This window comes from Poromitra crassiceps (assembly GCF_964638095.1).
Source record: "Poromitra crassiceps genome assembly, chromosome: 8".
In the NCBI taxonomy this organism is placed as follows: domain Eukaryota; kingdom Metazoa; phylum Chordata; class Actinopteri; order Beryciformes; family Melamphaidae; genus Poromitra; species Poromitra crassiceps.
Genome location: NC_139629.1, coordinates 17,953,885 through 17,969,885, shown reverse-complemented (window position 1 = coordinate 17,969,885; position 16,001 = coordinate 17,953,885). Strand labels below are relative to the sequence as shown.

The 16,001-nt window shown below is 42.4% G+C and overlaps 1 protein-coding gene across 1 annotated transcript in view; it reads left to right on the top strand.

The window, feature by feature from the left end:
- The window catches only part of mast4 (microtubule associated serine/threonine kinase family member 4), a gene marked incomplete at its 5' end in the record, with an annotated part of 136,998 nt that overhangs the window by 91,632 nt on the left and 29,365 nt on the right, over window positions 1–16,001 (top strand). Inside the window, 9 exons of the mRNA XM_083641096.1 lie at window positions 7,491–7,560; window positions 7,777–7,797; window positions 8,395–8,473; window positions 10,278–10,432; window positions 10,550–10,625; window positions 10,716–10,925; window positions 11,186–11,287; window positions 11,463–11,595; window positions 14,642–14,703. Of these exons, the coding sequence (XP_083497222.1) occupies window positions 7,491–7,560; window positions 7,777–7,797; window positions 8,395–8,473; window positions 10,278–10,432; window positions 10,550–10,625; window positions 10,716–10,925; window positions 11,186–11,287; window positions 11,463–11,595; window positions 14,642–14,703 (908 nt within the window). The remainder of the gene's footprint in view (window positions 1–7,490; window positions 7,561–7,776; window positions 7,798–8,394; window positions 8,474–10,277; window positions 10,433–10,549; window positions 10,626–10,715; window positions 10,926–11,185; window positions 11,288–11,462; window positions 11,596–14,641; window positions 14,704–16,001) is intronic.

Genomic DNA, 16,001 nt, shown 5'->3' with positions numbered 1-16,001 from the left:
AGCCAGTAGATGGTGCCAGTGACCAAAATATTATCCACAATCCAATTTCCCCACAGTTTACAACATAAATCGCCCATTTATCTTCATAGTATATAGTGCCGCGCACTGATATGGTGGCGGGGGGAAGTTTGATGGTGTGGCACCACCAGATAGAGATGTGTTAGACTGTTGCTGGTTCTGTAATAAACACCGAGCGTAGCTCATTGGAGTTAAAACATAGTCTCGTGCATATTCCTACAAGTCATCATGTACAGCAGTCAGATGAAACTATAACAATATAAACAGAATTGAAACGTGTAATAATGGATATGAGTCGGTAAAAGAGTTTTTCATGCTGTCAGGACTGTACCAGTTGACAACTTGCTTCTACCATCCAGCCGCAAGGGGTCAGTTTAATCTAACTCGGCAATCCCAACACAACCTATTTATACTACAGCTGTTGGGTCTGCGTCTCTAACATGGTGTCATTCATTCACGAAATAAAATAAAATAAAACAACTAATAAAACAACTATAAAAACAGTTTTACCGACTCATGTATCCATTATTACACGTTTTAAATGCTGTTTATGAGGATTAATGGGTGATTTATGTTGTAAAATGTGGGCCCAAGGGATTGTGGGTAATCTTTGGTGCTGACCACAGAATAGTCTGCGAGCAATCTTGGGACAGTAACCTGCTAGCGACATGCTTGATCAACTGGTTGGTTTGGTCACTGGCACCATCTACTGGATGAAAATGTAACATAGAAAGAAATAGAATAAAACAGAAGAGAACTATGCGAGGCGTTCATGTACGCGCAGTGTTGTGCACGATGCAGATACACTTCCGGTTGCGTAACACTCAAACCTGCCAACGCGTGTGTGTGTGAACGCGTAACGAAATTTCTCCAACACTGGTCACACGTGTACACGCTGTAAGTAGCTGTGCTACGCAGCTTGTTGTTACGCGTGATGTAGTTTGCGCACATCATAGTCCGCGTGCATGTGCCCGCGTGACAAAATTGTTCTATTATCTTCATGCGTGCGCTTATGCGCTCTGGCTGCGCACCCCGCGTACATCATTACGCGTACATTTACGCGTAATGATGTACGCGGGTTGCGCAGCCAGAGCGCGTAAACGCACGCATGAAGATAATAGAACCAATTTCGTTACGCGTTCACACACACACCCGTTCGCAGTTTTGAGTGTTACGCAACCGGAAGTGTATCTGCAGCGCGCACAACATGAACGCGTAATTTTACGCGTAAATGTACGCGGGTTGCGCAGTCAGAGCGCGTAAGCGCACACATACACGCATGACCATTACAAGTCAATGGGGAAACTACATGACACGTCAAGCGTTGTGTGACACGTTCAGTCGTAGCTGCGCATGTTTATTGAGTCGTTTGGCACTTCAGATCCGGTCGCGTAGTATCAAAAACTGCGAACGCGTGTGTGTGTGAACGCGTAACGAAATTGACTATGCTACTCAGGTGTCAAAGCATGCGTTGTGTGACACGTTCAGTCGTAGCTGCGCATGTTTATTGAGACGTATGGACCTTCATAGTGTGCGTGCGTGTGTGCGCGCGCGCGCGCGCTTGCACGTGTGTGTGTGTACTGGTACGTAATGGTCCACAAAGGAGGAGGCATTCATTCACAATGTTCAATAACAGGAATGCAGACCATTGTCGGGTGTAAACAAAGATGTTGTGCAAGTCTGCTTCTGACTCAGTAGATACAGTATATAGTATACAGTATATAGTACTGTCGATATGTACAGTATTGTACTGTCGGTATATACAGTATAGTACTGTCTATAATATATATACAGTATGTAGTACTGTCGATATATACATTATAGTACTGTCGATATATACATATAGTACTGTCGATATATATACAGTATAGTACTGTCTATACAGTAGGGATGGGCATCGAATTTCCAATTTTCGAATAATCGTTGTTATTATCAAGGTCGACTTTTATTATTGAAATTCGAAATTCGGAAGAAAAAAAAAAAAAAAAAAAATTTTTTAGTGAAATGTTGCATTGTCTCCCCTGATTCTAAGTATAGTCAAATCGCTTGGTTTGAGCAAGTAAAACAATTTTTATAAGCATTTTAAGCAAGGTTTATGGAAAAATGAATGGCGGATGAAATCCCATGAAGAGGGAGAGGGGGTGACTTTGGCACCCCTTTGGCACTCAGACCTGAGCCTACTAAATATTTAATGAACCACTCATGATTGTCAAAACTGTTTTTTATTTTCGAAAATGTCAATGTCATGTAACATGTTCTTTACTTCAGTGGTGCAATGCTTGTTTGAGCTAAAAATCCACAGCAGAAGCTTTTTATATTAATTAATAAAGCCGTAGACTTAGAATCAGGGGAGACAATGCAACATTTCACTCACAAAAAAAAAAAAATTACATTTTTAATTTTTTTTACATTTTTATTTTTATTTTCGAATTTCGAATTAAATTCGAATTTGGCCAGCGAATTTCGAATAGTGTTTTTGCTAGAAATGCCCATCCCTACTATACAGTATATACAGTATATAGTACTGTCGATATATACATATAGTACTGTCGATATATATACAGTATAGTACTGTCTATATATACAGTATATAGTACTGTCGATATATACAGTATAGTACTGTCGATATATACATATAGTACTGTCGATATATATACAGTATAGTACTGTCTATACAGTATAGTACTGCCTATATACAGTATATAATACTGTCGATATATACAGTATAGTACTGTCAATATATACATATAGTACTGTCGATATATATACAGTATAGTACTGTCTATATATACAGTACCATATATAGTACTGTCGATATATACAGTATATATAGTACTGTCGATATATACAGTATAGTACTGTCGATATATACACTATATAGTACTGTCGATATATAGCCTATAGAATCTTTCTCCTCCAGAGCTTGAAACCAAATGCCACACTTCATGTATTTTACAATCACATACGACATTGTCAGCAACAAGAGAAATACAGTTGATCCTAAATAGCGCCGAGATATTTGTGTACTAGACACTGAATAATGTGACTGTTGATTGATGTAGGATTGGGTGGATTGTCTTGTTTATTTGATGTCAGTGTTGCAGTAGTAGTGGTTGTGAGGACACAGTGTTGCAGTAGTAGTGGTTGTGAGGACACAGTGTTGCAGTAGTAGTGGTTGTGAGGACACAGTGTTGCAGTAGTAGTGGTTGTGAGGACACAGTGTTGCAGTAGTAGTGGTTGTGAGGACACAGTGTTGCAGTAGTAGTGGTTGTGAGGACACAGTGTTGCAGTAGTAGTGGTTGTGAGGACACAGTGTTGCAGTAGTAGTGGTTGTGAGGACACAGTGTTGCAGTAGTAGTGGTTGTGAGGACACAGTGTTGCAGTAGTAGTGGTTGTGAGGACACAGTGTTGCAGTAGTAGTGGTTGTGAGGACACAGTGTTGCAGTAGTAGTGGTTGTGAGGACACAGTGTTGCAGTAGTAGTGGTTGTGAGGACACAGTGTTGCAGTAGTAGTGGTTGTGAGGACACAGTGTTGCAGTAGTAGTGGTTGTGAGGACACAGTGTTGCAGTAGTAGTGGTTGTGAGGACACAGTGTTGCAGTAGTAGTGGTTGTGAGGACAATACTGTGGCGGCTGGCTGAGAAGCTCACTGTGTACAGTGAGGGGCAGTGATTGTGTTGGGGCAGGAAGTGGCGAGCCCGCCGACAGGAAATGCACAGGAGCGCGGGGGGGGGGGGGGGGGGGACGCCTCATTGACCACAGGGCGTTTTATTTCCTGCCATTGGCCAGAGGCAGTGGAGCCGTGAGTCTGTGTCCTCAGTCGCTGTCTGAAGTGAACCAAGGAGCTCGCTCTTTAAGATGAACTCACAAAGCCCCAGTGATCTTGCTCATGAATGTGCCCAGCTCTGGGAGGACCTAACAGTGTGGCACCGACGTCATGTAGGTGCAAAAGGTAAGGAGAACATTCTTTCTAGGGAGGCACCGATATGAACATTTTGGCGGATACCCATAACCGATATTGACGTTGCTTTTATGGCCGATAATAAATATTTACCGACGTCGATCTGTAGGATAATCACATCTTGTACATACTGAAAAACTCATGTAATCACTGTGAAAAACGAATGCCTTTCTTTGTCTATTTCTCTTTATTTCCAAAACATTTGGGAAAAGCCGATAAATCATAGATTTACCGCATTGTTTCCTCTCAATAGGAAAACGAATCCCTAAACTTCTCTCCGTTCCATTTACAGCAGAGTTAGTAGAATAGTCAGGCAAACTGTTTTCTACGTAGATTTTCTGTTATGAAGAAGATTGTCTTAGGAAGCCGCATGTCATGATGTTATTCCTCCCAGAGACTGTTGTTGACAGTGGTCCAGACTAGCTAAGCCTCACTCTCGTCAGGTGTAGTGTAACTCCCAAAGGAGCTGATTACTTCTCATCTGCTCTCAGCTGTTATTAAATTACACTCCAATTAAAAAGGGGACATTCATCAGCATCTAACAAGATGTGATTCTATCATTGTGCCCCAGTATGGAAGAGAGCCGTCTTTATGGGCACAGGAGGTGGCTTTAGGTGGTTAATTAACTGTTGACGATGTCTCATTCATATTGGACTTGGACCATATTGTAGGTTTTTACCATACTGCTGCGGAAACAGCAGCACACGGGCTAATAGACCCTTTTCACGGGGGCCATTTTGTGTCGAAAAGGCAGGGTAAACCGGTAAACACAGGTGCAAGCAAAACACTAATGAGGGTTTCCAACTTCTAATCATGGAAGTTGGAAACCCTCATTAGTGTTTTACTTGCACCTGTGTTTACCCTGCCTTTTCGACACAAAATGGCCACCGTGAAAAGGGTCTATTGGGGCCTTTCAGGAACCTCCCAGTTTGATATGTTAAAAGGTCTGAAGCTATTGATAGTATTCTGTTACATCACCACACGGCCATCTTGGTAGGAAAATAACAGGTGATTGTAGTCAATTAACAGGTGATTACAATCAAGTGCTTGTAGCGCCATATTGGTAGGAAAATGCTTGTGACATCATGGGAATACTATGAATAGAGGGTATGCACGGATGTCACTTTCCCACCAGAACACGCCCCCTCAATCGAGACTGAGTGGCAAAAGCTATGGGCAAAACATTCAGCAGGTTCCTCTCTGTTGTTTGTAGCAGCAGGTGTCATGTATCTATAGGCTGATTACTGCATTCAAAATCAGTCTTGCAGTCTGACCACACAGTGACTCTGTTATCATGTGCAAACCCTCTATTCTGTCATAAGCAGCAGGGTTCAAGCAAGGTAATACTGTCGGCGGATGCTGACCATATAGGAATCATTTGTAGACCTGCACAGTTATTTGTGGATGATGTGGATACTTTAGGTTTCTCAAATGCTTTCCTTTAAAACCCAATAGAATAGTGTGCTTTATGATTATGTACCATAATACATTGTATTAATAATTAGCTTACCACCCACAGCATCAACTTACTGTGTTTCCACTCCAGGGATTCCTATAAATATTAAGAGAGCCACTTCCAGTGGCTCACTATGTGTTGGGTTTGGTGTAGGTCGTCCTTTTAACAGCGCGGTTTTAATCGACCAATCAGAGCGCATATTCCCACTGCAGGTCTTCAAGGCAGAAAAACCAAAGCAGAGTAATGACTCAGCTACTTTTTTGGCTACTGTATTCAGCTCATTGTAAATGAGCTGAATACAGTAGAACTAAAACTACAGTGCACAAATTTCAAACATCGACAACAAAGTGATCAATCCCCTTGATATTCTGCAGGTTGGTCAGAAACTTAATTTTAAAGATTTCTGCCAGGCCACATGCTGAGATTTGAAGAAAATAGTCGTTTGAACCTCTGTTGCGTTGCGATCATAATAAAGATCAGAATACCCACAGTGTTTTTGCAGGCAATCAACATAGCATAATTGAATATCATTCAACATATTATTGTCTTGTTTGTCTTTTTGTTTTGTTTTGTTTTGATTTGTTTTGTTTTGTTTAGTTTAGTTTTGTTTGTTTTGTCTTTTTGTTTGTCTTTCTTTGTCTTGTACCTCCCCTGGCTGACATTATAGTGGGCATTCATGGTTAGTACTATGGCGTGCATTTGATCAAGTCCATATACTGTAAAAGGCCTGCTTCTCTTCCTGACAGACACAGGAGTTTTGAGAGTAAGATCATGGCAGTCTTGATCAGTTTTGTGCCTGGCTGTCAGACGTCGCTGGGCCCTTAAGTTACAACATCACATTTGCAAAGCAAATGACTGTCAGAAGTCCGACCATTCCAGATCTCTGAGAGGAGCGTATTAAACGACACCGTATCTTCTTTTCATGCTCCGTGTGAAAGCCAGGTGGCTTTGAAATAAAGGCTGAGGCCGTCTGCTTTTTCCTCAGATTGGGACACTGTTTTCACGACCACAAAGCAACTGTCAATTAGGATGAACAGCACAGTTAAAGATGTGTTTGACACAATTTTGTTCTCCACAAATGTCATAGAAAACTGGCTATGTAATCGACTATTTAGTTAACCTGCAGCAGTGAATAAATATGCCTGTCGTGAAAAACCTACTTCAGAGCTGTGGGTGTGTTTAGTTCGCCTGATGGCTGACTTTGTTCTTTGCTGTTATGAGGCCAATATGATCATTTCAGATGGTTGAGGCTTCACTGTTTGAAAGAAGAATAATTTCAGTGCTGTTTGAGGTAGGGAGAGGTGAGGCACTTCACTCCTCTATAGCTGGGTGCCGTGGGTGGGTGCAGCCAAACCTTGACAGTATGTGGTAAAAATAACATTGTGTGTTCTTTATTTATCTCATTAAAAAAAGAGAGAGAGAACCAGGCTAAAAATGATTCCTTTATCCCGACAGTAGGCAGGGTATCCGCGGGGTCTTGAAAAGTATTAAAAGTTGATAAATCAATTTAGGGGAAATTAAGGCCATTTAAAAAGTATTCAAAAGTCTTAATTGCCATTTGAGAGGTATTACATTTTGTAGCTATTGTGCTGATGGTGTTAAATGAGCATAATGATATCGTCCCATATCGATCGCAGACCCCTGAATTGAATCGATATCGTATCGTGGCAGACTATGTGATATCGGAAAATATCGTATGGATGTCCAAAGAATCTATAGTGTATCGTGATGAGACTTGTGCTCCTATCGATGTGACGAAAGTGGCGTTGAGGTCTTGAAAAAGTCTTAAAAAAGGTCTTAAAAGGTATTGAATTGAACTTCATACATCCCTGCATATACCCTGCTAGTTGCTCCTCAATGTAGTATTTTGTCAGGCACGTTTTGAGTGTTGACTATGAATCCTCATAATGCAACCATCAGGCATCATCACTTGCAACTGAGATGTGTTTTGGCTGTGGGTGACTCCTACGTGAATGCTAGAGTATGGGCTGCCACAGTCTAGTTGGGTCTTTGTGCCTTTTTCTCTCTCAAGTTTTTCTCTCTTCTTCTTTTGCAGGAACAAGTCCACAAGACAGTCCTCGAAATTTCTCTCCTAGTGCCTCTGCTCATTTCTCCTTTGCACGAAGGTAATAAAGCTGTGGATGCTAATATTTGAGTCTCCTGTTCCCTTACATGTAGCCAATAAATAATTGAAAGACATCAACTAAAAGTAGCTGCTCAAAACTTCTTCCTAGCATCACTTTTCTCAATGTTCTCAACAATAGCCTGAATAATGACTTTCTTTTATACCATCTCTCAACATGATATCATTTAATTGTGTATATCTTTATTATGATCCACAGTCATTGCCACAGAGCAGACAGGTAAATTCATGTTAGGCCCTTCGTTTGCCCATCAATCTCCATAACCCCACATCTGTTCCAAGTGCATTGTAGCATTCATACAGTAACTCACTTCAACAGTTCATTTAAACTCTGAAATCTTGTTGTTTTACATGTCTCTCTAGCCTCCAAGTTAGTTCCTTTACTATCCCTCCCAATCTATATATCCCTTTACAGAATAAATGTTGTATAGCTGTGTATGTCTGTAGGTGGTTTGTTGCAGTGAGCAGCTAGCAGTGTGTACAATACAATAATCTATCTTTGTGTTTGAAAGCCATGATATTTCATGCCCCTACCATTGAGCAATACTGCACACAAGTCTCCATTCATCTATCTAACCACGTGATTATGATACTTTTGGTAGTTCGCATGTTTTGAATAAAAACATGAAAATATATGTTATCATTCTGAAGATGGACACATCTTTTGTAATGACAACTGGTCTTTGTTCAAAGACGGATTCCACTTGCTGACTGTCATTGTAACTAATTGGAGCTGCGTATATTTTCGTTCTTTTCACAAATGGAGTTGCAAGCCATGCATGTGACAGCTCTGTTTGTGTTTGTGGTTGTGTGATAGGACTGATGGTCGCCGCTGGTCGTTGGCCTCCCTTCCCTCCTCCGGCTATGGAACCAACACGCCCAGCTCCACCGTCTCTGTAAGTGTCATCCGCTCACACAGTGGTCCATCCGCTCATCTGAGTGGTCAGCCTAATCATCAAAATGAAAGATATCAACTGCATGGCACCGTAGTGTAGTTAAACCCCAATGGAAGTTGGTGAAACATGATGGAGTGCTGGTTTCAGTCATGAAGATCCAAGTAGGTTTTTAGAGATAAAATGGCTTGAATGTGGAAATAAATGTGTGTGTTCACTGTACATGTCATGTAGGGACTGAATGTAGTTCACTGTAGCGACTGACTATAGTCCACTGTAGCATAGCAACTGACTGTAGTTCACTGTAGCCACTGACTGTAGTCCACTGTAGCATAGCAACTGACTGTAGTTCACTGTAGGCACTGACTGTAGTCCACTGTAGCATAGCAACTGACTGTAGTTCACTGTAGCATAGCAACTGACTGTAGTCCACTGTAGCATAGCAACTGACTGTAGTCCACTGTAGCATAGCAACTGACTGTAGTTCACTGTAGCATAGCATCTGACTGTAGTTCACTGTAGCCACTGACTGTAGTCCACTGTAGCATAGCAACTGACTATAGTTCACTGTAGGCACTGACTATAGTCCACTGTAGCATTGCAACTGACTGTAGTTCACTGTAGCCACTGACTGTAGTCCACTGTAGCATAGCAACTGACTGTAGTTCACTGTAGCCACTGACTGTAGTCCACTGTAGCATAGCAACTGACTGTAGTTCACTGTAGCCACTGACTGTAGTCCACTGTAGCATAGCAACTGACTGTAGTTCACTGTAGCCACTGACTGTAGTTCACTGTAGCCACTGACTGTAGTCCACTGTAGCATAGGAACTGACTGTAGTTCACTGTAGCCACTGATTGTAGTCCACTGTAGCATAGCAACTGACTGTAGTTCACTGTAGCCACTGACTGTAATTCACTGTAGTGACTATGGATCTCTGAGGCTGATCTGGAGAGCCTTGCTGAACAGATGCTGCTGTTAGTGTCTCCCCTGGCTGATTCATAAGGCAGTTATGGCAGTTATGGGGGCAACAGATTAATTTAAGATTAAACATGGTCTTGATAAACAGGCACACAGACAGACAGACAGACAGACAGATAGACAGACACACACACACACACACACACACACTCCCCCTCTCTCACTTCTCTCTCTTTCTCTTTTCTCTGTCTCTCTAATTAAAATAAGCTTTATTGGTACAATACTCTCTTATTCTTCCACAATGCCTTAAAATGGTATCGCTAAATAGAGAAATGAATAATTCATGGTGTATATTAGCAGAAAACACCAAGACATAGTGTGCTTTCCTACTTGTCACAGTGTCTAACAGAGAGCTCTGTGAAGTTTCCCTCTGTGTAAACAACAGTCATATGTCAAAACATATTAAAAATCTCTTTTTGGATTGCGGCAAGAGTGTGGCTCTCAGCAGTGAAGTACAAGTTGAGTTGTTGATTTGTTTCATTTGTTGACATGAATTATAATTGACATAAATGTAATGCAGAACAAATAATTATATGAAGTTTGCACACTAAATATAAATGCAATGCAAACATGAGCCTATCATAATGTTTCTCGGGGCATGGTCAAATCAGTTCGTTTTAGATTTAATTTGGGAAAACGGTGTCATATGCTAGGGATCTAATAATGTATCACAGCTTATTACTATGAATACATGGTAGTTATTTTGGCGGTCTTCTTCATGCTCTTTCAGTACCCTAAACATAACAAAATAAAAAACTTTAAAATAAAAACATTGCCTTCTGCTTTTTTCTTTTCTTGTTCAATATATATTGATGTCATTTCCAGTCGTCCTGTTCATCACAGGAGAAGCTGCACCAGCTGCCCTTCCAGCCCACGCCCGACGAACTGCACTTCCTGTCCAAGCACTTCTGTACCGAGAGCATCGCCGGCGAGGACTGTCGCAGAGCCACCGCCATGCGGCCCCGCTCACGCAGTCTCAGGTAGCCTTTTTTCTCAGCAAAGGAACATGATCTTCTTCACTTGGTAAATCCCACAACGTCATGCGCTGTGAATTATTATGATGGTCTCGCTGAAGATCTCCTCTGATTTATGTTTAGCCCTGGAAGATCTCCATCATGTTATGACCATGAGGTTATTATGATGAACCATGTCTACAAAGAACGATTTCCAAAGGTAAGGACTTAACAATTTACTTCTGCAGCCATGTTTGGCCAGTAATAATTTTTTGTATCGCCTGACTTGCTTCTCTTTTTATTACTGCAGGCCACAGCTCAGATGGAGGAGAGGATCCAGGAGATCATCCGCAGCAACTCTCCAGAGAGCGTCCTCCCTTTGGCCGACGGTGTGCTGGGCTTTGCCCACCACCAGATCATTGAACTGGCCAGGGACTGTCTGGAGAAGAGCCGGCTAGGACTCATCACATCCAGCTACTTCTGCGAGCTCACTGACAAGCTGGAGAGGCTCTTCCAGGAGGTGGGCGCTCATTCGGAGGTTATAGGAATGTTTTTAAAGACAGTGGGTCCGCTTTCCAAGAGTGCTTCTGTTCTTCTCAGGTCACAGGAGGAATTGCGTTGATTTGTCTCAAATTTGCTTGACAAATTATATGAAAATGAAAAAGTCAACGAGATGCTTATAATGTGCCATTTTAGATGGCATCTTGTCTTGAGTTTGACTATAGCTCACAGTGACATTTTGCTGAGGGCCTTTATCTTCTCTGGTTGGCTCCTGTGTAGTCCACGGAGAGGTCAGAAAGCGAGGAGGTGAACTTCATCAAAGAGCTGGTGAAGAAAATCCTCATCGTCATCGCCCGACCGGCTCGACTGCTGGAATGCCTGGTATGTCTCACTCAACTGCCCCTAAAAAGCCCATCAATCACACCATAGCAGTGATAGGTGTACCAATGATCGTACTCTGTTTTGATTGGTTTTGGGAGTATAACTTCCATCCAGCATCTCTTTGCTGCTTCATATAAATCTGAGCCCGGGTACTTAAGACGTGTTGTGTCTCCAGGAATTTGACCCGGAGGAATTTTACCACCTCCTGGAGGCGGCCGAGGGACATGCTAAGGAGGGCCAGGGTATCAAAACGGACATCCCCCGATACATCATCAACCAACTGGGGCTCACACGAGATCCTCTGGAAGGTACAGAAAGGACTTGCTTTATTATCAACATACAGTAAGTGGTTTAAATAAAGATGAATATCTGCATGCTGCACCAGTGAGATGGATCTCTTTCAACTTTCAAGAAACTCTGCCTGAAATGACACAACACAATTCTCAACTAGAGAAGTGCACTCAGTGGAGCGCAGATCTCCGCCAGGCTCCGCTATGCCTAACCACACAAAATATTAACGGTGGTTACATCTCCAGTCTGATCTGGCAGCGCACGGCTGATAGCTATGTGGTTTGTTTACATAGAGTAACACCGTGCGCCTTTACACACAGCTGATCCACGTTCACTCATACCTTGGACTAGGAAGGCTAATTAGTCCAGGCATTTTACGCAAATATGTGGGTCAACCTCACACTAATTGCAACAAAACCAAACTCAACTGATTTTGTATCCTCAATATGTCCTCAATGAAGGAAAAAAAGTGTTAAGGAAATGTATGAAGGGAAAGTTTTGAAAATGACCTAAATATGATGGTAGCCTATGGAAGCCTTTTTTTTTTTTTTTATTATGTTTTAATGTGCCATAAATCTCATCACTTATATCCTGTATGTGTTTTTTGCTTCAAGGAGAAAATAAAAAAAATAAAAATAAAAATAAATAAAAATGTTAAAAAATAAATAAATAAACGTTTTTGGTAGCATCATATAGGTCATTTTCAAAAATGTCCCTTCATACATTTCCTTAACACTTTTTTTCCTTCATTGAGGACATTTGAGGATACAAAATCAGTTGAGTTTGGTTTTGTTGCAATTAGTGTGAGGTCAAGTGACATTTTTACTGGACTAAATATAGATATATAGGCACAGATTAAACTACCGCTTGCCAAACAGAGTTTGGTGATGCTTCACAGACAAGAGATGTAAACTATGATCTATTCTCTCTCCAAAAAAAAAAGAAATAACCTGCCCTTCCCTCAAAAAACCCCCCAACATGTTATGTTTATTTGTGCGATTTCACGGTTGCCTATTGTTAGCCCTTTCACCAGACTAGCTGCTGTCAGAAACGGTGAAATAATTGATTCTTTCCTTATAACAAGCAATGTTCTCACACATTTAACATCGGCAGCCACACCGCCGCTCCCTCACTGTCGCTCGCCCACTCACTTTCTCCGCTAGCTTACGTCAGCCAATTAGCCTGCACACTTCAGCTAAAACAGACTTGCTGGTGCCTCATATTGTCACCATTGCTCTTCGACACAACTGCTAACCAAACTTTCTGTCCCTAACTTGCGAGCTACACTAAGAAACTTCCCAACCATTATATCTGCGTTTCCACCCGAGCCGCCCCACTGTAACTACTTGCGCCACTACCGGCCAGAGTGAGGGGTCAGCAGTCAAGACGTATATACAGTCTTTGTAATGACGGTAGAGAAACAGTCAATAAAATAGGTTTTTGAAAAATCACGTGAATCACCGCAACCCACGAGATTGTTGCGCATACAGGCATATGCTCACAGAAGATTTTAGGCTTGGGCGTCTGGGTAGCGTAGAGACCCAGGATCAATTCCTGGTAGCGGTACTTGTGGCTTGGTCAGGCGTTCCTACACACACAATTGGCCATGTCTGCGGTTGGGAAGCCAGTGGGGTATGAGTCCTCTGGTCACTGCACTAGTGCCTCCTCTGGTCGGTCGGGGCGCTTGTTCAGGGGAGCTGGGGTGTGATCCTCCCATGTGCTACTTCCTGCCGGTGAAAGTCCTTGCTGTCAGGTGAGAAGAAGCGGCTGGCAAATGCACATGTATCGGAGGAAGCATGTGCTAGTCTGCGGCTCTCCCCAGATCGGCAGAGGGGGGGTGGAGCAACGCCCGGGACAGAAGTCAAGTACAATTGGGGAGAAAATGAGAGAAAAAGCAACAACAACAAAAAGACTTGATGATTTGTCCAGTATTATATGAGATTAGCTGTAGACAGACAGACACACACACACACACACACAAACTCTCAGACACACGCACACACACGACAGAACGCATCATCCCCTCCAGGTTTTCTCCCGCCTGGCGGAGAAAATATGAAGAAATTTTAATTATTCCAGCATCATGGTTATCTATAATAATATATATATTTTTAAACTTCTCCTGGCCTTTGTATATAACAATTTACTTTGTGAACGTATTACCAAAAATGATGTATCTACCGTAAGTGGGCAGCAATTTTACCATATGGAATTCCATTGACTGGATTGGATACTGGCTGTAAAGCGAATTGAAGAATTGAGCCGTGGAGAGGACTAAGACAAAGATACAGTTAATGTCCCGGGTACTGAACAGCCTGCCGTTCTAACGACCCTCCATCTCTCCAGATTCACTAAGCAACATTCATTATGACTAATTAGAAAGGAATGAGCTCCCCACAGACCTGAGACAGATCCACGCAGGCTGCTCCACTCGCCTCCTCATCAGCCAATCTCTCCGTTCATTTCCCCCGAGCCTCTCCGCCGTTTGGTTTGCCCCGGCGCTCGCAGTGCCTGAAGCGGACCTATGAGGAAGGACAGATGTTAAATAGTCGCGGAAATGTGCTTACGGTCTCTCGGGGAGGACAAGACAAACACCCCCTTGTGAAATTGCAGGCATGGACTTTGGCAAGGTGTGACACACACACACACACACACACACACACACACACACACACACACTGTAGAAGATGCTCGGTGGTTCATAATGAGTACTTGTTCTGGAGTAGTGGTTTTCTAAATGGATGTTAGACATGTGTTAGTTTGATTTGCGCTCCATTTATTCTCAATTGGGAATAACATGGAGTCAGCACCTCAAACCTAATAGGTGAAGAAAGTCAAAAGTCTGCTTTTTTTTAAGAACAGGTGTGTGTGTGTGTGTGTGTGTGTGTGTGTGTGTGTGTGTATATCTCAGCATTGTGGTCTCTATATAGACTTTAATTGAGTGAATTGTGTTGTTGAACATGAGGCTGCTGAATGGGCTTCAATTGAAAATGAAACATCAGCGTCTTTTTTTACATCTTTTATCTTTCATCTTGTACGTTTCTGATTTCTCTTTCCCTGCAGAGATTGCTCAGCTGACCAGCTGTGACAGCGGGATCGCAGAGACTCCTGAGACGGACGACTCTGTAAGTGTGAATGAGTTTTACATTGTCCTGATCGCCTGTATCTTCAGCCCAGATGTGTTGGTGAAATACAGACTGTGTGTTAGTGTGTATCTTCAGCCCAGATGTGTTGGTGAAATACAGACTGTGTGTGTTAGAGTGTGTATCTTCAGCCCAGATGTGTTGGTGAAATACAGACTGTGTGTTAGTGTGTATCTTCAGCCCAGATGTGTTGGTGAAATACAGACTGTGTTAGTGTGTATCTTCAGCCCAGATGTGTTGGTGAAATACAGACTGTGTGTTAGAGTGTGTATCTTCAGCCCAGATGTGTTGGTGAAATATAGACTGTGTGTGTTCGACTGTGTATCTTCAGCCCGGATGTGTTGGTGAAATACAGACTGTGTGTTAGACTGTATCTTCAGCCCAGATGTGTTGGTGAAATATAGACTGTGTGTGTTCGACTGTGTATCTTCAGCCCGGATGTGTTGGTGAAATACAGACTGTGTGTTAGACTGTATCTTCAGCCCAGATGTGTTGGTGAAATACAGACTGTGTGTTAGTGTGTATCTTCAGCCCAGATGTGTTGGTGAAATACAGACTGTGTGTGTTAGAGTGTGTATCTTCAGCCCAGATGTGTTGGTGAAATACAGACTGTGTGTTAGTGTGTATCTTCAGCTTAGATGTGTTGGTGAAATACAGACTGTGTTAGTGTGTATCTTCAGCCCAGATGTGTTGGTGAAATACAGACTGTGTGTTAGAGTGTGTATCTTCAGCCCAGATGTGTTGGTGAAATATAGACTGTGTGTGTTCGACTGTGTATCTTCAGCCCGGATGTGTTGGTGAAATACAGACTGTGTGTGTTAGACTGTATCTTCAGCCCAGATGTGTTGGTGAAATACAGACTGTGTGTTAGTGTGTATCTTCAGCCCAGATGTGTTGGTGAAATACAGACTGTGTGTGTTAGAGTGTGTATCTTCAGCCCAGATGTGTTGGTGAAATACAGACTGTGTGTTAGTGTGTATCTTCAGCCCAGATGTGTTGGTGAAATACAGACTGTGTGTTAGTGTGTATCTTCAGCCCAGATGTGTTGGTGAAATACAGACTGTGTGTTAGTGTGTATCTTCAGCCCAGATGTGTTGGTGAAATACAGACTGTGTGTTAGAGTGTGTATCTTCAGCCCAGATGTGTTGGTGAAATACAGACTGTGTTAGTGTGTATCTTCAGCCCAGATGTGTTGGTGAAATACAGACTGTGTGTGTTAGAGTGTGTATCTTCAGCCCAGATGTGTTGGTGAAATACAGACTGCGTGTGTTAGACTGTGT